The following is a 24,028-nucleotide window of genomic DNA, read 5'->3' as shown; positions in this document are numbered from 1 at the left end:
AAGCTCAGGAGCACTTGGTGACACTTTGATGCCTCTGCATTGTTTGAGTCGGCAGCTAAGCTAGAGGCCCGACTTCAATCATATCAATGTGGCTGTGCCTGAACTGTCTCAGCTGCAGTGGAAAGGTCACTTTATACAAGGTGTCCCTAATATGTGGCCGGTTCCCTCTCCTATCCCTCCCTGCACCCCGCATGTGTTTGTGCGCTACCTTTAACTGCAGGGCAGCCTTTGCCCCCACCCCCCCACCGCACCTCAACCTTAACCTTAACCTTGAGGTCCAACAGGTGTTCCTTGCAAGCTGTCCGCAACGTTACTTTGTACCCACCTCCAAGTTCCCCTCAAAGTGCAGCCCATCAAGTGCACACCTTTTATATACTGTTGTGAAACACGTCGGTGTGATGCCAATGATCCAGCCGGAGGGATGATTCCGGCGGGCTGGCCTTATAATGGTGTGCTGATGTATTACAGTGATGTTCCTGACATTCAATGGTTGGAAATGCGACCCGCCATCAACGGGCTGAGCGGACTATCGCAAACTAGTTTCACAAAAAACTGATTTTTGGCTTTCTTGCCATATTGTCCACTCACGCCATCACACATGCCCCCCGACACCAACGGGCATGGAAAATTCCCCCACTTTCTGTATCTGCATGCTAACTTTGAGTTCCTTGAACAAGCACACCCAAGTCTCTCTGAGCATCAATATTTACAAGTTTACACCTTTTCAAAAAATATTCTGCTTTTCTATTCTTACAACCAAAGTAAATAATCTCACACTTGCCCACATTATGTACCATCTGCCATCGTGTTGCCCACTCACTTAGCCTGTCTACATCTCTTTGCAGTCTCTCTGTCTCCCCCTCACAACTTACATTTCCACCTAGCTTTGCATCGTCAGCAAACTTCGATACGTTACTCCCTGTCTCTTTGTCTAAACTATTAATATAGATTGTAAATAGCTGAGGCCCAGCAATGATCCTTGTGGCACTCCAATTGCCACATCGTGTCAACTTGAGAATGCCCCATTTATGCCTACTCTTTGTTGCCTGTCCATTAACTAATCCTCTATCTATGCTAATATAATACCCCCAACTCCATGAGCTTGCCTATTAACGTTTTGTGTGGCACTTTATTAAATGCATTTTGGAAATCCAGGTACATTACATCTACTGGTCCCCCTTTATCTACTGTAATAGTTACACCCTCATAAATTTGTCAAACACAATTTCCCTTTGGTAAACCCATGTTGATTTTTCATAATCATTCCATGATTTTCTAAATGTATTGTTAAGTCTTCCCTAACAATACATTCCAGCACTTTGCCAATGACTAATGTATGGCTAACTGGCCTATAGTTCCCTGTTTTCCCTCTCCCTCCTTTCTTGAATAATGTTGTCACATTTGCTAACTTCTAATCTGCTGGGACCATTCCAGAATCTAGGGAATTTTGGAAAATCATAGCCAGAGCATCCACAATGTCTGCAGCTATTCCTTTTAGGACCATAGGATGTCGGCCATCAGGACCTGGGTGTCCATGTATCAGTAACTCTTTCAAGTACAAACACGTTTCCATCTGTTCCTATTCAGATAAAGTTACATTGTTTCATAGTTTGCCATTGTGAGATTTGAACTCTTGATCTTTGGGTTACAAACCCAGTACCATAACCACTTGGCTATTTAGGCCAAGCTCTATGTATCAGTATTATCATATATTATCTTGGTCAAATAACAATCATCTCGTTTACTGGCAATTAATTACATTATGTATCAATCGCATTGTTAAGACAATTGCATTGTGAAAACAAGTGATGGACGTTGGCTTAGCCATAAATTGCTACAGCTGTAACACTTCAGGGGGGAAAGGAATTTGGAGTTTGTTACCCTGCTGAACTGTCAACAAATAAAAAAAATACATTCTATTGAAAACCAAAAACAGCAAGAAAGATCCACCTGTGGCTTACTCAGAAGTTAAGGGTAGCTTTAGATTAAAAGAAGGAGCTTATAAGGTTGCAAAAAAATGGCAGCAAGTCTGAAAATGAAGAGTGTTATCGAAAGCTGCAAAAAGTTGATAGCTGCTTGAGGAAAAAAGACTAGCTTCAGACTCATTCTTCCCTTGTCATTATTGCAGTGATCACTGGTGATCTGTCGGATTTGAGTCCCTTATGTTTCTCCGGTACTTTTACTTTGCATATATTAATTTCCTCACTTTTTAGCACTCAAGTTACTCTATTTCTGAGATATAGCTTCTGTCTTCTACTATGAAGACAGGTACAAAATATTTGTTCAGTTCTCTGCCATTTCCACATTCCCCTTCATAATTTCTCCTCTGTTTCCAAGAGACCAAGGTTTACTTTAGCTACTCCTCTATATATACTTGTAAAAGCTCTTACAATCTGTTTTTATATTCCTGACTAGTTTGCTTGCATACTCTATTTTTTCTGTTTTATCAATTTTTTGGTGACTCTTTGCAGCTTTCTAAAACACTCTATTTTCAGACTTGTGATTGTTTTTTTGTAACCTTATAAGCTGTTTCTTTTAATCTAAAGCTACCCTTATTTCTGAGGAAGCCACAGATGGATCTTAATGTGCTTTTGTTTTTCAATGGAATGTATTTTTGTTGTCTTTTGAATTCTTTCTTTAAATGTTCCCCACTGTTTATTTAGTCATACCTTTTAGTCTATTTACCCAATCAACCTTAGCCAGTTCTCCCCTCATATCTATGTAGTTGGCTTTGTTTAAATTTAAGATTCTTGTCTGTGTTTAGAGTATGTTGCTTTCAAACTTAACATGGAATTCAATGGTGTTATGACAACTAGTTTCCAGCAGATGTATTACTATGAGATTACTAATTAACTGTCTCATTACATAATACTAGATTTCAAATAGCATTATCATGAGTTGGTCCCACAATGTATTGCTCCAGGAAACTGTCACAAAAATATTCTACAAACTCATCTTCTTGAACAACATTGCCAATTTGATTTATCTAGTCTTATAAAGACCCCCACAATTATTATGTTGCCTTTGTTACACACTCCAATAATTTATTGTTTACTGCTCTGTCCAACAGTATAACTACTGTTAGCAGGCCTATAAACTATTCCCACCAGCGTTTTCTTGACTCTTGCTATTCCTAATCTCCGCCAATACTGATTCTACTTCATGATCTTCTGAGCCAAGATCCTTCCTCACTAACGTCTTTATGTCATCCTTTTACTATCAGGGTTACTCCTCTTCCTTTGCCATTCTGTCTGTCTTCTGAAATATTGTGCACCGTGGAATATTTGTTTGCCAATTTTAGTCACCATGTAACCATGTCTCTGGAATCATGATTAGATCTAAATCATTTATCTCTACTTCAGCCTCTAGTTCATCTATCTTATTGTGGGTGTTTTATGGATTCAGATAAAGAGCCTTTAATTTCATCTTTTTACTGTTACTCCCTGCATGGACCTACATGCTGATGCACAATTACTCTTAAACTCTTTGTCCCTTCCTGTTCTACTGTGCTTGTATTTACCCCCATCACTACAGTGTTCTGTTGCCTCAACTTTTCTCTTTGGATTTTTAAATTTCCCTTCACCTGAACCTTCACTGAGCTCTTTGAAGAGGTAACAGAAAGAGTAAACAAGGGTAATGTCTTCAATGTAATGTATTTGGATTTTCAAAAAGCTTTTGATAGCATACCGCTTAATAGACTCATAACTAAGGTCAAAGCATGTGGAGTCAGAAAAATTAGTGGAATTGTTAATAAGCTGGCTACAAATGAATAAACAGAGTCGAGGTTAAGGGTAGTTATTCAAATAGGCAAAAGTTGGGAAATGGTGTTCCACAAGGATCTGTTCTGGAATCACAGTTGTTCATGTTTACATAAATGATTTGGATTGGGAATAGGAGGTACAATTTAAAAATTTGAAATAACATCAAATTGCAGGATATGATTAATACTAAGGAAGACTAACAAGATACAAGATGACATTAATGTATTTGCAGAATGAATATGTAAATGTCAAATTAATTCCAATATCAACAATTGTGAGGTGGTGCATTTTGGAATGAAGAATAAGGAAGCCACTTACTCTTTGGAAAATAAGAATTTAAATGGGAGAGAGGTGCAGAGGGATCCTGATACACCAATCACTAAAAGTAGCAATATAAGTTAAAAAGGCCATGAAAATAGCAATCAAAACAGAGGGGTTAATTTATAGAGGGATAAAAATAAAAACAGAAAACTATGCTAAGCTTGTACTGAACCTTGGTTTGATCAAACTTAGGGTGCTGTGCACAGCTCTGGTCTCCATATTAAAGGACTATCGAGGCATTAGGGAAAGTACAGAGCAGAACATAGAGGCTATACTGATCAGTAAAGATTGAACAGGCTGGGGCACTTTTCTCTGGAAAAGCGCTAATGCTGTGGAGGATGAATTCCTGGAGTGTGTATGAGATGGGTTTCTGAAGCAGTACTTTAAAGAACCAACTAGGATCAGGCTTTTTCAGATTTAGTATTATGTAATGAGAAGGAGCTAATTAATGATCTTGCTGTAAAGGAGCTTTTTGGAAATAGTGACCATAATATGATACAATTTTACATTAAGTTTGAAAGTGATATAGTTCATTCTGAAACTAGGAACCTGTGATGTTTGTATTTAATGTTTATGCTTTCTTATAAAAGGACATTTTAGTTAAAAAGAAATGTTTTATAAAAAAAACCTGCCATAAGATTGTGCTAAATCCCAGATGTATTGCCCTCTGGTGTAGAAAAAGATTAAAGGAACCTTCCAGTTTTACACAGAAAGCTGGGGTTCAGAAGCAGGTAAGGGTTTATGTGTGTGTGAAGTTGTTAAGAAATGACAAAGCACTTCAGAAACTATAAAGGAATGAGGGGCAAATTGAGAAAATACATTAAAACATTAGATGGTAGACAGGCAATAGCTAGTATATAAAGAAGTATTACATGTTCTACCACAATAAACATTCCTCTAAGACACAAAAACTCAATAGGGAAGGTCGATGTGGTGCATTTGGATTTTCAGAAGGCTTTTTATAAGGTCCCACAAAGGATGTTAGTAAACAAAATTAGAGCATATGGGATTGGTGGTAATAAACTGGCATGGATTGAGAATTGGTTAATAGGCAGAAAACAGAGAGTAGGAATAAATGGGTCATTCTCAGGTTGGCAGGCTGCTGCTAGTGGGGTACCACATGGATCAGTGCTTGGGCCACAGCCGTTCACAATCTATATAAATAATTTGGATGTGGAGACCAAATGTAATATTTTCAAATTTGCTGAAAACACAAAACTAGGTGGGAACGTAAGTTGTGAGGGGGTGTAAGGAGGTTTCAAGGGATTTTGGACAGACTGAGTGGGCAAGAGCATGGCAGATGGAATATAGTGTGAATAAGTGTGAAGTTATCCACTTTAGTAGAAAAAACAAAGACAGAATATTTCTTAAATGGTGAGAGGTTGGGAAGTGTTGATATCCAAAGGGACCTGGGGGTCCTTGTTCATGAGTCACTGGAAAGCTAGTTTGCAAGTGCAGCAATCAATTAGGAAGATAAATGGTATGTTGGCCTTCGTCGCAAGGGCTTTTAAGTACGGGGGTAAAGATGTCTGGCTGCAATTATATAGGGCAGACTTGTCCAACATTTTTGCAGGAAGGGCAACATTTCCATTTTTATGACACTCGAGGGGATGCGGTGAGCAAATTTCAGAAAGATAAGGTTTGGCACAACATTAAATATGATTTTTTTTTAGAAGAGCTGACATATGAAAAGAAAGAACATGCTGAGCAAAATAAATCACAACAAAAAATTGGTTATTTATTACTTTTTTAAAATTAAGATGACCGTTCAAGTATGAAAGCGTGAGAATGTGTGTGTCCAGCTCACTCCAGTCTCGCGATGCTCACTTACTCACCCTCACCACTGTGGGAGTGGGTGAGAGTTCCTTTTGGTGTGTGGGGGTGAGGGTGAATGAGAGCACTGAGACTGGGAGTGAGCCAGACACACAATCCCTTCCCTCTCACCCCACCTCTACCTCTCTCTTTCTCTCTCACTCTCACACACACACACACCCTCTCTCTCATAATATACACACACTAACTCTATCTCACATACATTCACCCTCTCTCTCACATACACACACACACATGTACTCACCCTCTCAAACACACACACTCATCCTCTCTCACTCTCTCACACACTCACCCTCTCTCTCACACACACACGCATTCACCCTCTCCCTCACACATACACATGTACTCACCCCCTCTCTCTTTGTCTTTCTCAATGCACACACACTCATCCTCTCTCACACACATACTCACCCTCTCTCTCAAACACACACTCACCCTCTCATAATATACACACACTAACTCTATCTCACACACATTCACCCTCTCGCTCTCACACACAGACACACATACTCACCCTCTCTCTCACACACTCACCCTCTCACACACACGCATTCATCCTCTCTCTCACACACACATGTACTCATCCCCTCTCTCTTTCTCTCTCTCAATGCACACACACTCATCCTCTCTCACTCTCTCACACACACACTCATTCTCTCTCTCAATGCATATGGGGGAGGTGGTGGTGGTGTAGTGATATTATCACTGGATTAGTAATCCAGAGACCCAGGGTAATGCTTTGGGGACCTGGGGACCACAGCAGGTGGATTTGTTTTCAATGAAAAAATTCTGGAATTAAAATTATGTCCTTTAGGGAAGGAAATCTGCCATCCTTACCTGGTCTGGCCTACATGTGACTCCAGACCCACAGCAATGTGGTTGACTCTTAATTGCCCTTTAAACAAGGGCAATTGAGGATGGGCAATAAATGCTGGCCTAGCCAGCAACACCCATGTCTCAAGAACGAGAAAAAAACACACACCCATCCTCTCTTTCTCTCACACACACATCCTCATACATCCTCTTTACTGTCAAACACATGTGCACACCCTCCCTCCCTCTCTCTCATACACTTACACAAACTCAACCTCTCTCACACACACTTACCCTGTCACACCCTCACCCTCTATCTCTTTTACACACATTCACTCCCTCTCACACACACAAACACACCCTCACCCCTCTCTCACACATCCACTCTCTCTCTCACACACACACACTCACCCCCTCACCCCCTCTCAAACACACACACTCAGCCTCTCTCTCTCTCACACATACACACATACACACACATACATCTACATGTCCGCACCCCTCTCTCACATACACACACTCACCCCTCTCTTTCTTTCCCTCTTAGACACACACGCTCACCCCTCTCTCTCTCTCTCTCTCACACACACACTTTTTTAACATACACTCACCCTCTTTCTCTCACACATGCATTCACCCTCCCCCCTCTCTCTCTCTCTCTCACACTCTTTCACTCTCTCTCTCTCACACACACACTCACCCTCTCTCTCAAACACACACACTCTCTCTCACACTCACACACACATCACACATACATACATACACATGTCCCCAACCCTCTCTCACATACCCTCTCTCTCACACACATATACTCACCCCTCTCTTTCTTTCCCTCTCAGACGCACACGCTCACCCCCTCCCTTTCTCTCTCTCACACACACACACACTTTTTAATGTACACTCACCCTCTCTCTCTCACGCACGTACATTCACCCTCCCTTTCTCTCTCACACACACACCCACCCTCTCTCTTACACACATACACTCTCACCCTCTCCCTCGTTCTCACATACATATACTCACACTCTCACCTTCTCTCTGTCACATACACACAAAAACTTACCCACTGTTTCTCACACACACTCACCCTCACTCTCTCTGTCACACACACTCACCCTCTCTCTCTCTCACACACATACTCAGCCTCTCTCTCTCACACACACATTCATTTGCACTCTTTCTCTCTCTCTCACACACACTCACCCTCTCTAGTCTCAAACACATACCCTCACTGTCACGCACGCACGCACGCATGCACATGCACACACATACACACACCCCTAGCCAAGCTGTTCCAGTACAGCTGCAATGTTGGCATCTACCCAGCTATGTGGAAAATTGCCCAGGTATGTCCTATACACAAAAAGCAGGACAAATCCAACTTGACCAATTACCGCCCCATCAGTCTACACACAATCAACAGTAAAATAAAGGAAAGGGTCATCAACAGTGCTATCAAGTAGCACTTGCTTAGCAATGACCTGCTCACTGATGCCCAGTTTGGGTTCTGCCAAGGCCACTCAGCTTCTGACCTCATTATAGCCTTGGTTCAAACCCCCTAGGTGAGGTGAGAGTGACTGCCCTTGACATCAAGGCTGCATTTATGAGTATGGCATCAAGGAGCCCCAGGAAAACTGGAAACAATGGGAATCAGGGGAAAAGTCTCCACTGGTTGGAGTCATGCCTAGCACAAAGGAAGATGGTTGTGGTTGTTGGAGGTCAGTCAGCTTCAGGACATCACTGCAGAAGTTCCTCAGGGTAGTGTCCTAGGCCCAACCATCTTCAGCTGCTTCATCAATGACCTTCCTTCCATCATAAGGTCAGAAGTGGGAATTTTCGCTGATGATTGCACAGTGTTCAGCACCATTTGCGACTCCTCAAAGACTGAAGCAGCCCATGTCCAAATGCAGCAAGACCTGGACAATATTCAGGCTTGGGCTAATAAGTGGCAAGTAACATTCACGCCACACAAGTGTCAGACAATGACCATCAACAAGAGAGAATCTAACCATCGCCCTTTGTCATTCAATGGCATTACCATCACTGAATCCCCCACTATCAACATCCTGGGGGCTACCATTGACCAGAAACTGAACTGGACTAGCCATATAAATACTGTGGCTATAAGCGCAGGTCAGAGGCTCAGAATCCTGTGATGAGTAACTCACCTCCTGACTCCCCAAAGCCTGTCCACCATCTACAAGGCACAAGTCAGGAGTGTGATGGAATATCCCCCACTTGCCTGGATGAATGCAGCCAACTCCCACAACACTCAAGAAGCTTGGCACCATCCAGGACAAAGCAACCCACTTGATTGGCACCCCATCCACAAACATTCACTCTCTCCATCACCGACGCACAGTAGCAGCAGTGTGTACCACCTACAAGATGTACTGCAGGAATTCACCAAAGCTCCTTAGACAGCACCTTCCAAACCCACGACCACTACCATTTAGAAGGACAAGGGAGAATATAGATGGGAATACCGCCAACTGGAAGTTCCCACCCAAGTCACTCTCCATCTTGACATGGAAACATATTTTCTTTCCTTCATTGTAGCTGGGTCAAAATCCTGGAACTCCCTTCCTAACAGCACTGTGGGTGTACTGCAGCGATTCAAGAAAGCAAGTCAACACCACCTTCTCAAGGACAACTAGGGATGGGCAATAAATGCTGGCCTAGCCAGCGAAGCTCCCATCGCATGAATGAATAAAAAAACATACACACTCTCACTCTCACTCTCTCTCTCTCTCTCTCACACACACACACACACACACACACACACACACACAAACACACACACCCTCTCTCTCAAACACTCACTCTCACCCTCTCTCACACACACACGCACACACACACCCCCTCTCTCTCAGGCAACCACACACCCATCTACCCATCCTCAATGACCCACCTACCCTCCCTCACCCCCTCATCCACCCTCACTTCCTCACTCACTCATTTTCCCACCCTCACTTACTCACTCACCCACCCTCACTTATCCTCACTCATTAAATTGGCTGCTGGAGCGGGGTAGGTGCGATGAGAGCAGAAAAGAGGCCTGGAGCAAGGCCTGAGGCCTAGAGGCAGCCAAATGCAGATGCTCGCTCAGGGAAATGTTGAGAGCTAGTTAATTGCAGGGGGGAACTAGGGGAACAAGGGGAGGAACCGGGGGAACACGGGGAGGAACCGGGGGAACGTGATGTGGAACCGGGGGAACGCGGGGTGAAGCATGGTGAGCGGACACCTTGCCGCTCCAGAGTTGCCAGTGTTCGTTGTTTCTCCTATCACAGCCTGGTTTTATTCCATGTTTGCTGCTGGTAGGTTCTATCGTTAGCCTATTAGCAGCAAATGCGTGAGAGAAACGGGCTGTGACTGGAGGAGCAGATCCCTGCAGAAATCTTCGAACTCATTTGACCCATCCTCCTGGCATTTTCAACAAAAGCTTGGGCCGGGGGTTGGACAAGCCTGGCATAGAACCTTGGTGAGACCACACCTGGAGTATTGTGTACAGTGTTAATCTTCTTATCTAAGGAAGGATGTACTGCCATAGAGGGAATGCAACAGAGGTTCGCCAGACTAATCCCTGGGATGGTGGGATCGTTTTATGAGATTAAGTCTTAAAGGATGGGTGGTCACTTCATTGAAACTTACAAAATTCGTACATGGTGTGACAGGGCAAATGTGGATAGGATGTTTCCACTAGCTGTTGTGTCTAGAACCAGAGTATGCAGTCTCAGTCTGAGGGGTAGGCCATTTAATACTGAGATGAGGAGGAATACCTTCACTCAGAGGGTGGTGAATCATTGGAATTCTCTACCACAGAGGGCTGTAGAAGCTCAATCATTCAGCATGTTCAAGACAGAAATCAATAGATTTCAGGATACTAATGACATCAAGGGAGATGGGGATAGTGGAGAAAAACGGCATAGAGGTAGATGACCAGCCATGATCTGTCTGAATGGAGGAGCAGGTTTGATGAGCCGAATGGCTTACTCCTGCTTCTATATTCCTAAAAGAGAAGGCTGAGGAGTGACCTAAAAGAGACCTTTAATATCTGGAAAGGGTTTGATAGGGTAGAAATGGAGAAGATGTTTCTACTTGTGGGAGAGACCAAAACTGGGGGTCATAAATAAGATAATCACTAATAAATCCAATAGTGAAAGTCAGAAGAACTACTTTACCCAGAGAGTGGTTAGAATGTGAAACTCGGCACCGCAAAGAATAGTTGAGGTGAAAAGCATAGATGCATATAAAGGGAAGCTAGGCAATCATATGAAGGGAGAGAGAAATAGAAAGTTGTATGATAGTGTTTGATAAAGAAGGGTGGATAGAGGCTTTGGTGGAGTGTACCCACCAGCAAGCATCAGTTGGCCTGTGGGACCTGTTTCTGTGCTGTACGTTCTATGTTAGAAATGCAACCAAGAACAACACTAAAATGTTTCCACCAACAGTATTTACCACCATTTATCATTTATGGAACTTGTGCTGACAGGGAAGTTTTCATCCAGCTTGATAAAATCATGAATACAACCTTGTACTGATCGTCAATGTACAAGATTCAGCAACAATCAGAACTGGTTCAATTTCTGACCTGCTGCCATTAGAATATATAAGCAGCATAGTAGACATGACTTGCATAGTATTGGGCCAATGTTTAATACAGCTTGGAGACTGAATTGAGACACTTGAGGAGAAAATCTGGAAAGACAAAAATGGTGAGCAAGTTGCACTTTGAGTTACTCTATTCGTGCTTTACTTTCTTGCTGTAGGCAGCTTCCACATGCTCCAGAGAACCTGGCTGCCCAGCTGAGTACCAGTGAAAAGAGAGCCATCTCCCTGACATGGGCAAAAGCATTTGATGGCAACAGCCCCCTGATTCACTATGTTTTGGAGGTGTCTGAGAACAGTAAGTGATGCAACAACATGTTATTAAGAGCACTTTGCTGTCTTTGTTGTGACACTTGTAGATTATTTTGTTGGTAAAATTAGAACCAAGTAAGAAAAAAATATTTTACCATTTGTAGTGAATTGTATCATTTCTGACTCAGGTATACAGCTCCTATAATCCACAAGTGTGTCTAAGTGAGTTACTATTACATTTTATACAGATGAGCAAATGTCCATAATCATTTTACCCTGTATAAATGTAAACCTGTTTTAAATTCATTTTATAACATTCCCTGATAGTTAGATAGTATCTTTGTCATCATCATTGTCAGTGGCCCCTTGGCTCAAGGTTGATGTCTACTCAGGGTCGCTGATTTCTGCCATTGATCTTCATAGGAACTTAGAAATTAAGTGCAGGAGTAGGCAATTGACCCTTCGAGCCCTGCTCCACCATTCAATAAGATCATGGCTGATCTGATTGCGGTCTCAACTCCACTTTCTTGTTTGCCTCCCATAACCCTTAACTCCCTCGTCTATCAAAAAACTACCGAAGTCAGCCTTGAATAAATTCAATGGATCAGCCTCTACTGCTTTCTGAGGAAGAGAATTCCAAAGACTAATGACATTCTGAGAGAAAAAAATTGTCCCCGAGTTCTAGTCTCTCCCACAAGAGGAAACCCTATCAAGTACCCTCAGGATCTTAAATGTTTCAATAAAACCACCTCTCATTTTTCTAAACTCCAGTGGGTATAGGCTCCACCTGTTCAACCTGTCTTCGTAGGATAAACCCTTCACCCCAGGAATGAGTCAAGTGCCTTTTCTGAACTGCCTGGAACACAATCATATCCTACGTCAAATAGGGAGAGCAAAACCGTACACAGTATTTCAGATGCAGTCTAACCAACTCCCTGTACAGCTGCAGTAAAACTTCCCTACTTTTAGATTCCACTCCCCTTGCAATAAACACCGGCATTCCATTAGACTTCTTAATCACTTGCTTCTTTATCTTCTGTAATAACTTGTATATTGGACTCAGACCTAAGAAACACTGGCAACTTTGACTGGGGCTATCAGGGGCAGGAAGTATGGAGAGAGAATGGCCAGGGAATTCTCAGGTACTGCCCATTGGTTAGCTAATGATTGGTGAATTATAGCTGAAGCAGACAACATATGATAAAAGCAAAATACTGTGGATGCTGGAAATCTGAAACAAAAATTGCTGGAAAAACTCAGCAGGTCTGACAGCATCTGTGGAGAGGAAGACAGAGTTAATGTTTCGAGTCCGTGTGACTCTTCATTCTGATGAAGAGTCATACGGACTCGAAACATTAACTCTGTCTTCCTCTCCACAGATGCTGTCAGACCTGCTGAGTTTTTCCAGCAATTTTTGTTTTTGTTTCAGACAGCATATTGGCTGTGCAAAATAAAACTTGTAGGCTAGACATTGTCATTTTCTTTTGTTCTGACTCTTTTAAACATACTAACTCGATGTGCAAGTACTGGAACCTAAGCATCAAGTGACGCATGCTTTATATTATTGAAGACAATTGCAACCGCCAAGTTCTAATTATCATAAGTGTTAGGGAGTATTTAGTGTAAAGCAGAAGAAAGAAATCAGTCTTCATCCACCCATGACATATGTGACAGACCAACATGTCAATCTTTATCAGAGGTCACTGACAGCTTTACCAGTCCCATGTCATTTGAAGCTCATTTAAAATAGGCAAGTTCTGTGGCTAGCTGACTGGTTGATTTTTGCAAGTATAAGGGTTCCTGAGACAGTCTTTTCTTTATTCAATGAGTGTGAATACTAAGGAGAAACTGTTACAATCTGTTATCACTTCAATGAGTCATCATCAAGTGTTTCCTTTTATAATGAAAATTCATGTTCCTTTTCAGTCCATTCATTCAATTCTGCAGAAACTAGTTTTGTTCAAAGCACACTGTGAAAAATCCCAAGTAATTGCCAATTCCTGGTCACAAAGCATATTTAAACAGGGGATTAATTACCCCCATTCTCACCTTACAAATGTTAATCTATTTAATTGTCATTCTAGATCAGCTCAATTTAGCATTTGATTGTTATATATCTATTGGGTGTAGCTAGTGTATATGTTGCCTTGAGACAGCCCTAAATTCTTATTACTGGTTTAAATATAAAGCACCAACTTCAATTTATATGAATATAAAAACAAAAAAAACTGCGGATGCTGGAAATCTAAAACAGAAACAGAATTACCTGGAAAAACTCAGCAGGTCTGGCAGCATCAGCGGAGAAGAAAAGAGTTGACGTTTTGAGTCCTCATGACCCTTCAACAGAACTAGGTGAATCCAAGGAAGGGGTGAAATATAAGCTGGTTTAAGGTGTGTGTGTGTGTGTTGGGGGTTGGGGGGGGCGGTTGTAAGGACAAGCAAGCAGTGATAGAAGCAGATCATCAAAAGATGTCACAGACAACAGAACAAAAGAACACATAGGTGTTGAAGTTGGTGATATTATCTAAACGAATGTGCTAATTAAGAATGGATGGTAGGGCACTCAAGGTATAGCTCTAGTGGGGGTGGGAGGAGCATAAAAGATTTAAAGATATTTAAAAATAATGGAAATAGGTGGGAAAAGAAAAATCTATATAATTTATTGGAAAAAACAAAAGGAAGGGGAAGAAACAGAAAGGGGGTGGGGATGGAGGAGGGAGTTCAAGACCTAAAGTTGTTGAATTCAATATTCAGTCCGGGAGGCTGTAAAGTGCCTAGTCGGAAGATGAGGTATTGTTCCTCCAGTTTGCGTTGGGCTTCACTGGAACAATGCAGCAAGCCAAGGACAGACATGTGGGCGTCAACTTGCAGACTCTTCCTCCTACCTCTCCCTGGACCATGACCCCACCACTGAACATCAAGCCATTGTTTCCAGGACTGTCACTGACCTCATCTACTCTGGGGATCTTCCTCCCACAGCTTCCAACCTGATAGTCGCCCAACCTCGGACGGCCCGCTTCTACCTCCTACCCAAAATCCACAAACAAAACTGTCCCGGTAGACCGATCATGTCAGCTTGCTCCTGCCCCACAGAACTCATTTCTCGTTATCTTGACTTCCTTCTCTCTCCCCTTGTCCAGTCCCTTCCCACCTACATTTGTGATTCCTCTGACAACTTACGTCACAACAACAATTTCCAGTTCCCTGGCCCCAACCGCTTCCTCTTCACCATGGACGTCCAATCCCTCTACACCTCCATCCCCCACCAGGATGGTCTGAGGGCCCTTAGCTTCTTCCTCGAACAGAGACCCGAACAATCCCCATCCACCACTACTCTCCTCCGTCTGGCTGAACTTGTTCTCACACTGAACAATTTCTCCTTCAACTGCTCTCACATCCTCCAAATAAAAGGTGTGGCTATGGGTACCCGCATGGGCCCCAGCTATGCTTGTCTCTTTATGGGGTATGTGGAACATTCCTTGTTGCAGTCCTACTCCGGCCCCCTTCCACAACTCTTTCTCCGGTACATTGATGATTACTTCGGTGCTGCTTCATGCTCTCGTTGGGACTTGGAAAAATGTATTAATTTTGCTTCCAATCTCCACCCCTCCATCATTTTCACATGGTCCATCTCTGACACTTCCCTTCCCTTCCTTGACCTCTCTGTCTCAATCTCTGGTGATAGACTGTCCACCAATATCCATTACAAGCCTACCGACTCCCACAGCTACCTTGACTACAGCTCCTCACACCCCGCTTCCCGTAAGGACTCCATCCCATTCTCTCAGTTCCCTCGGCTCCGTCGCATCTGTTCTGATGATGCTACCTTCAAAAACAGTTCCTCTGACATGTCCTCCTTCCTCCTTAACCGAGGTTTTCCACCCACGGTCGTTGACAGGGCCCTCAACCGTGTCCGGCCCATCTGCCGCGCATCCACCCTCACGCCTTCTCCTCCCTCCCAGAAACATGATAGGGTCCCCCTTGTCCTCACTTATCACCCCACCAGCCTCCGCATTCAAAGGATCATCCTTCGCCATTTCCGCCAACTCCAGCATGATGCCACCACCAAACACATCTTCCCTTCACCTCCCCTGTCGGCATTCCGTAGGGATCGTTCCCTCCGGGACACCCTGGTCCACTCCTCCATCACCCCCTACTCCTCAACCCCCTCCTATGGCACCGCCCCATGCCCACGCAAAAGATATAACACCTGCCCCTTCACTTCCTCTCTCCTCACCGTCCAAGGGCCCAAACACTCCTTTCAAGTGAAGCGGCATTTCACTTGCATTTCCTCAAACTTAGTCTACTGCATTCATTGCTCCCAATGTGGTCTCCTCTACATTGGAGAGACCAAACGTAAACTGGGTGACCGCTTTGCAGAACACCTGCAGTCTGTCCGCAAGAATGACCCAAACCTCCCTGTCACTTGCCATTTTAACACTCCACCCTGCTCTCTCGCCCACATGTCTGTCCTTGGCTTGCTGCATTGTTCCAGTGCAGTCCAACGCAAACTGGAGGAACAATACCTCATCTTCCGACTAGGGACTTTACAGCCTTCCGGACTGAATATTGAATTCAACAACTTTAGGTCTTGAACTCCCTCCTGCATCCCCACCCCCTTTCTGTTTCTTCCCCCTTCCTTTTGTTTTTTTCCAATAAATTATATAGATTTTTCTTTTCCCACCTATTTCCATTATTTTTAAATATTTTTAAATCTTTTATGCTCCTCCCACCCCCACTAGAGCTATACCTTGAGTGCCCTACCATCCATTCTTAATTAGCATATTCGTTTAGATAATATCACCAACTTCAACACCTCTGTGTTCTTTTGTTCTGTTGTCTGTGACATCTTTTGATGATCTGCTTCTATCACTGCTTGTTTGTCCCTACAACCACACCACCCCCATCCACTTCTCTCCCCCCCCCCCCCCCCCACCCCCCCACACACACACACACACACACACACACACACACCTTAAACCAGCTTATATTTCACCCCTTCCTTGGATTCACCTAGTTCTGTTGAAGGGTCATGAGGACTCGAAACGTCAACTCTTTTCCTCTCCGCCGATGCTGCCAGACCTGCTGAGTTTTTCCAGGTAATTCTGTTTTTGTTTTCAATTTATATGAAGTTTTTTTCCCTAGAGCATACTTTGTCTAACTGTGTGATTCAACAGATGTCATTGTTTAATTCAAATATTGTGAAACACAACACAAATGATCATAAGCAAATTGATCCTCACATGAATCTATATGGGATGTACATCCTTGGACTGTTGCAGGGTATAATCAAAGCTGCTGATTTAGTTTCTATTGGAACATAAACGATTCACAGAAAATGTCTCAGAATCTCTGATAAAAAATGGAATTTGATTTCATCAGCCATGATCTTATTGAAAATATAAGATTCTGAAGGGGCTTGATAGGGTAAATGCTGAGATGATGTTTCCCCTTGTGGGGGAATCTAGAGCTAGGGGTCACAGTTTCAAAATAAGGGGTCTCCCATTTCAGGCAGAGATGAGGAGGCATTTCTCCTCTCAGAGGGTCGTTAGCCTGTGGAATTCTCTCCCCGCCACTGCAAGCAGTGGAGGCTGAGTCATTGAGTATGTTCAAAGCTGATTTAGACAGATTTTTGATTTGCAAGTGAGTCAAGCAGGGTGACCAAGCGTCCCGGATTTTGCGGGACCATCCCATAATTTGGCCCTTTGCTCTGTGTCCAGGGTCAAGCCTTCCCAGGATGCATTTTGACTGGGTTTACTTCTGTCTCTACTGCATGCATTGTTCCTGCGCATGCGTTGGCCATGACAGAGTTGATGGTGTGTGTTTAGGCTGCCCTGTGGTTGTTGAATGGTAGGGTCCAAACTGGCAGCATCAGAATCCAAGCTGGTTGCGTGGTTGCGGGTTGCTCCTGCTGCCACTGTTAACAAAATATTTAAAATATTAAAAATATGACAACATATTTTTGATTAAAGTGTTTTTACCGAATATCTTAGTCTTTAACTAAATTAAGGTTATATATTATTGTGGAATCATTATGGAGCTATCATTGTAAATATTTGCAGCATATTCCACTGTGGCAGATTAGAAGCCCTACTGTTCAGTAGAAGCTAGTTTAAAATCCTTCCGCCTTCCCTGCTATCTCTGTCAGTAGAGACAAAAAAATTCCAGGTTTCAGCTCATCTCAGCTGGAGACTGGAGTGGGTATATTATTGGATTTTACCTGGGTTAGGAAAAGGAATATCAGGTATAGTTCCTAGCTCATTGCTGTTCAGGGACTCCCTTGCTGGGAATGCAGATATGTGATTATTGAGTGAGAATACATTCAGGATAGGCCCAGTGGTGATGCCCTACCCCCACCCCAAGCCTCCCCGCAAAACGGCCTGCCAACATTCAGCTTGACCAATAATTGCTAGATACTGGTGAGAACCTGACACAAGTGAGGCTGTACAGCGAAGGTTCACTACATTGATTCCTGAGATGATCAGGTTGTTCTATGATATGAGTTTGAGTGGAATGGGCCAATACCCTCTGGAGTTTCGAAGAGTGAGAGATGATCTCATCAAAACGAATAAGATTCTTGGCTTTTGCTGAAAAAGAGATGTGTAAACTTTTTGTCTTGCACTCGTTAGGACACTTGCAAGAATACCAATATAAGGGGGGAAACAACAATTTATACTGTATGCGAAGAAGTTGCTGATTGGTTCATAAGTGGCGTTTTCATGGAGAATGCACCACTGATGGTGACTGACAGTTAACTGCCAAGCATTGTTTGAAATTTAAACCAGGCAGCTTGACCCTGATTGGTCAAGGCATTGCTTGAAGGATAAGTCAGTGAGTGGCTGTCACTTATTTTGTTTAGCTGAAACAGGTGCAATGTGGGTACATGTTCTTTCTGTCTGCAGAGAACAGGGTCCTGTGTATTAATATATGCAGCTTCCATTACATGCAAATGCACCACATTGTGAACCTGGCTGCCAATGTTAAATTGGTTGTCAGCATAATTTTTAGCACATTGAGGATTATTTAGCAAATGTCAAATCATGGAATGACATCTAATGTTGGACGCTGTGTTTTGAGTTTTGCAAGCACGGGCTGGCTGGGTATGGTTTGTACCCTGCCCGTTGCAAACAGTGGCTGGGACATGCTGTTTGATACGATCCGCCAGTCTTTGGGACGCACGGCCTACATACCTAGCATCACACAGCCACTGTGTCAACGGCTGAAAAGTCAATCATTTAAGACTGAGATGACGAGGAATTTCTTCACTCAGGGGTTGTGAATCTTTGGAATTCTGTACCCCAGAGAGCTGTGGATAGTCAGTCATTGAGTATATTCAGGGCTGAGATGGACGGATTTTTGGACTTTAGTGGAATTGAGGATATATGGATTGGGCGGGAAATTAGAATTGAATTCAGGGATCAGCCATGATCTTATTGAATGGTAGAGTAACCTCAAAGGACGGTATGGGTCATATGTTCAATGGAACCATAGTCCAGTAGAGGTCAAAATGTTCAGGACAGAAACATAGAATTGTGATTTGTCACAATGCCAGGCAGGATTTCTAAAGCATTTCCTGAACCACGTAAACTTAATTGGTTAGCTAAAAAAAAAATTTTAAAACTCCAGGTGCTAGAAATGTGAAATTAAATCATGTTGCTGAAAAGAGAGACGTGTGGCCAAAGCTTTTCATCACTTATCAGGACAAATGCAAGAATGCCAAATTTCGAACAATCACAACAACTTATACTGCTGGAGAAAAGGGGTGCTGATTGGTTGGCAAGTCGACTTTGATTGGCTGAAGCATTGCCAAGGAGAAAACAACAAGGAACTATAAGCTCCTCATACTTCCGGGTAATTCAAAAAAGTGCAAGTCTTGAATATATTCCTTTTGTTGGCAGAGAACAGGTCACTGCATATGAATTTATGTCGCTTCCAGGAGGTATACATGAGCCACATTATGAGCTTGACTGGTTATCCTAAATTAGTTGTTAGTGCAACTCATGGTGCATGTGAGTGTACTCAGGATTGTAAACAAGTATTGCCCAATCGTGGAATCACATTTAATAGTGGACATTTGGTTTTTGACAGCAGCTCTGACAAAAGATCTACACCTGAAATATTAATCTATTGCTTCCTTTTTTTTAGATGCTGGCACACTTAGTTTACATTTACAGAATCTTTTTTTACCACTAGTTAGTTATGTCAGAGGCTTTTTTTTAACTATTAATTTCTTCTGCATTCAACTGTACATTACTCATTTACCAGTGGCGACAAAAGTTAGCACACATTAGCTACAAGAGTTGGCTATAGAGTCTGTGCTGGTTTGCCAGTGGTTACAAGAGTCAATGCAATTAGTCTATACCTGTGCACTACTGATTACCAGAGTTAGTGCTGGTATGGCAGTTGCCACAAGAGTCAATACTGCACCAAAATTTATTGATGTAACAGCCTCCACACAAGGAATATCATATACTAATAATTTACCTTTTGAAGCCTGATACTTAGAAAGTTGTTTTCTTTTCCTTTAAAAAAATCCTATAATTCCATTCTTTATTCGTTGTCTTTTATTCATTCATGGGCGTTGCTGGCTGGGCCAGCATTTATTGCCTATCCCTAACTGACCTTGAGAACTGAGTGGCTTGCTAGGCCATTTTAGAGGGCATTTAAGAGTCATCCACATTGCTATGGGTCTGGAGTCACATGTGGACCAGACCAGGTAAGGATGGTAGATTTTGTTCCCTAGAGGACATTTGTGAACCAGATGGGTTTTTACAACAACCATTATGAAACAATGATTTCAAAGTCATCATTAGACTTTTAATTCCAGATTTTTTATTTCATTCAAATTTCACCATCTGCCACAGTGGGGTTCACACCCAGGTCCCCAGAGCACCCTGGGTATCTGGAGTACTCGTCCAGTGACAATACCACAACTTCGCCATCTCCCTGCCTGAAGCATCTGGAGACATACTCTTTGGGAAACGCTTTTTCCTCATGACTTCTACAGATAGATTCTCCAAACTGTTGAGACTGCCAACAAGCAATAAACTTCCAGGCCTTTTCATGTGTTTTTGTAACCATTTATTCATTGATGTCTAAACTATAGGCAAAACTGTAGCTCATGGAGTACAAACAATATGGAATAATGTCTTAATCACAATTGTACCAGGGCAAAGGAATTAGCACTTGTATAAAAATAAGTTTTTCAGCTAGAGGTTGATTTCCCACAGCTATACTTTAATATTATTTTGCTACTCTTGCCCTGTATACGACCAAAGGGCTAAAGGTGAAGGAGCATGTATAAAACTTGAATCATTCCACTGAAAGAGACTTTACTGGTTGAGCTGTTAGGTTGGGGGATGAACCTCCATTGCTCTTATCTCTACAATACCCTAAATTCAAAATCCACATCTTTTCATGTCCTAGCTCTACCCAACCCTTCCACCTCCTACAGCCTTATGACACTGTAGGTACAATGTGTTCCTTTGATTCTGGTCTCCCATACATTCCCTCCTACTCCCCGCTTCCTCACTACTTTGGTGGCACACTGACAAGGACAGTGTTGTCCAATGCATTAGCCACTAGCCACATGTAGCTAATTAGGAAACCAGATGTGACTAATTGTATTTCTAATTAGTAAATAATAAACAGGTAATAGATACTGTCATTATTTTTTAGTAAAATGTTAAAGGTGAGCTTAGGTCATTGTTAGGGCTTTACTTTGTGGTATTGAATAATGGAGGGTGTTTTTTAAAATACATATAACATATGTGAAATACATTTACCTGTATTGTTTTGAGAGAGGAGGTAAGGAATTTTCTGTGAAAATTATTACATATGGCTAAAACAGCATTGCTGTAGTCACCAGTTCCTATCGGATAACACTGATCTAGTACGTCTTTTCTTTCAACTTATCTCTCCTCCAAACTCATTTGGATACCTATGCTAACTCTTTACTGCTGATGTTGTCCACTGACTTCTGCCTGAAGCATCCGAAGACATTATTTTGAGGGTTGTATTAAAATGTGAGATGTTGTTGAGGGGAACTGTTCACAGAACAATGAAAGTGAATTTTCATTCCATTAACTTAAAAATGTTGACCTCTGTCCATACAACACTCCTTCCCATTGTCCAATACCTTTCAGGGTTTTCTCAAAAGCAGTTTTTACCAGTTGCCTTAAAGCCAAAATCTGTGTGCTCTCAAATAAAAACCCTTTTTTTTGTTGCAGATTCCCCTTGGACTGTTCACCTGATGAATGTTAACCCAGAATCAGTGGGGCTGTTGGTCAGGGGACTCATTCCAGCCAGGTCCTATCAGTTCCGTATCTGTGCTGTGAATGATGTTGGAAAGAGCCAATACAGCAGAGAGACCGAGAGGTAAGCTAGCTTCCAATACAGTGCAGTTGGTTTAAAAGATGAATTGTGATATGCCACAAATCTCACTGGGATTATAACTGAATATTATGAGCTCTGAGATCCCCAAGGACTAATGATCAGGTTATTCTTCATGTTACAACTGATCACAAACTGGCCTTTGTTCCTATTTAGTCATTCGTCATTTAATTTACAATTTCCTATTTGTCCCAAGAAGATTCATTATCGACACAGATCTCTGTTATGGGAGCTTATCAAATAGATTACAATAGCTGCCATATTTCCATCATTTACTATTCTTAAACACCAAGAAACTACCACCAGTGTCACTCAGCTTCTGACCTCATTACAGTCTTGGCAACATGGGCAAAAGAGCTGAACTCCAGAGGTAAGTGAGAGTGACTGCTCTTGATATCAAGGCAGCATTTGATTGAGTGTGGCATCAAGGAGCCCTAGCAAAACTGGAGTCAATGGGAATCAAAGGGGAAACTCTCCGCTGGTTGGAATCATACCTAGCGCAAAGGAAGATGGTTGTGGTTGTTGGAAGACCATCACCTCAGTTCCAGGACATCACTGCAGGAGTTCCTCAGGGTAGTGTCCTAGGCCCAACTATCTTCAGCTGCTTCATCAATGACCTTCCTTCCATCATAAGGTCTGAATTGAGGATGTTTGCTGATGATTGCACAATGTTCAGCACCATTCATGACTTCTCAGATACTGAAGCGGTCCATGTCCAAATGCAGCAAGACCTGGACAATATCCAGGCTTGGGCTGACAAGTGACATTCACACCACACAATTGTCAGGCAATGACCATCTCCAACAAGAGAGAATCTAACCATTGCTCCCTTGACATTCAGTGGCATTACCATTGCTGAATCTTCCACTATCAACATCCTCGGGGTTACCATTGACCAGAAACTGACTGGCCAGCCATACAAATACTGTGACTACAAGAGCAGGTCAGAGGCTGGGAATCCTGCATCGAGTAACTCATCTCCTGACCCCCCAAAGCCTGTCCACCATCTACAAGGCACAAGTCAGGACTTTGATGGAATACTGCCCACCTGCCTGGATGAGTACAACTCCTACAACACTCAAGAAGCTTGACACCATCCAGGACAAAGTAGCCCGCTTGACTGGCACCAATATCACAAACATTCACTCCCTCCACCATCAACGAACAGTGGCAGCAGTGTGTACCATCTACAAGATGCATTACAGAAAGGCTCCTTAGACAGCACCTTCAAAACCCACGACCACTACCACCTTGAAGAACAAGGGCAGCAGATAGATGGAAACACCACCACCTGGAAGTTCCCCTCCAAATCATTCAGCATCCTGAATTGCAAATATATTGCCGTTCCTTCACTGTTGCTGGGTCAAAATCCTGGAACTCCCTCTCTAACAGCACCGTGGGAGTACCTATACCATAGGGACTGCAGCGTTTCAAGAAGGCAGCTCACCACCACATTATCAAGGGCAATTAGGAATGGGCAATAAATGCTGGCCTAGCCAGTGACGCCCACATCCCATCAATGAATAAAACAAAAATAAATAAATTTGTGAGTCATTGGTACATTGATTCCTGCGCAATCCATTTTTTTGTTTCTTGTGGTCCACTAAGTTCTGTTTTGCTGAAACTGAGTATTATCTCTAACTTTATATTTTTCGTAACCAAATGGTTTAAATTCTTGCAGGTTGTCACTACCTGAAGAACCACCAAGTGCATCCCCACAAAATGTCATTGCGAGTGGCAGGACCAATCAGTCTATTATGATTCAATGGCAGCCACCCCCAGAAAACCATCAGAATGGAGCCCTCAAGGGTTACATTATCAGGTATCTCAGAACAGAGTCTTTGCTCTCTGTCTTCATGGATGAAACTTAAGCCAATAACTGTGGCCATGTATTTTTGAGGATATAGTTTTTTCTTGTGTTTCCATTGTAAAAAGCCACTTGAAGCTGACAAAAGAAAATGACAAACCAGAAAATGGTGCTATATTCTGTTTCAAATCAACAAAAGGGAAACTGGTTAAGATGCATTATCGCCTGATGGCCTTAAAGC

At 42.7% G+C, this 24,028-nt stretch overlaps 1 protein-coding gene across 1 annotated transcript in view; it reads left to right on the top strand.

The window, feature by feature from the left end:
• Positions 1 to 24,028, top strand: part of LOC121293629 (protein sidekick-2-like) — a 941,309-nt gene that overhangs the window by 649,320 nt on the left and 267,961 nt on the right. The window contains exons 14-16 of the mRNA XM_041216767.1: positions 11,498 to 11,634; positions 21,818 to 21,965; positions 23,662 to 23,802. Of these exons, the coding sequence (XP_041072701.1) occupies positions 11,498 to 11,634; positions 21,818 to 21,965; positions 23,662 to 23,802 (426 nt within the window). The remainder of the gene's footprint in view (positions 1 to 11,497; positions 11,635 to 21,817; positions 21,966 to 23,661; positions 23,803 to 24,028) is intronic.

Source organism: Carcharodon carcharias, chromosome 22 (genome assembly GCF_017639515.1).
Source record: "Carcharodon carcharias isolate sCarCar2 chromosome 22, sCarCar2.pri, whole genome shotgun sequence".
Taxonomy (NCBI): Eukaryota; Metazoa; Chordata; class Chondrichthyes; order Lamniformes; family Lamnidae; genus Carcharodon; species Carcharodon carcharias.
This window is presented reverse-complemented; position numbering and strand designations above follow the sequence as displayed.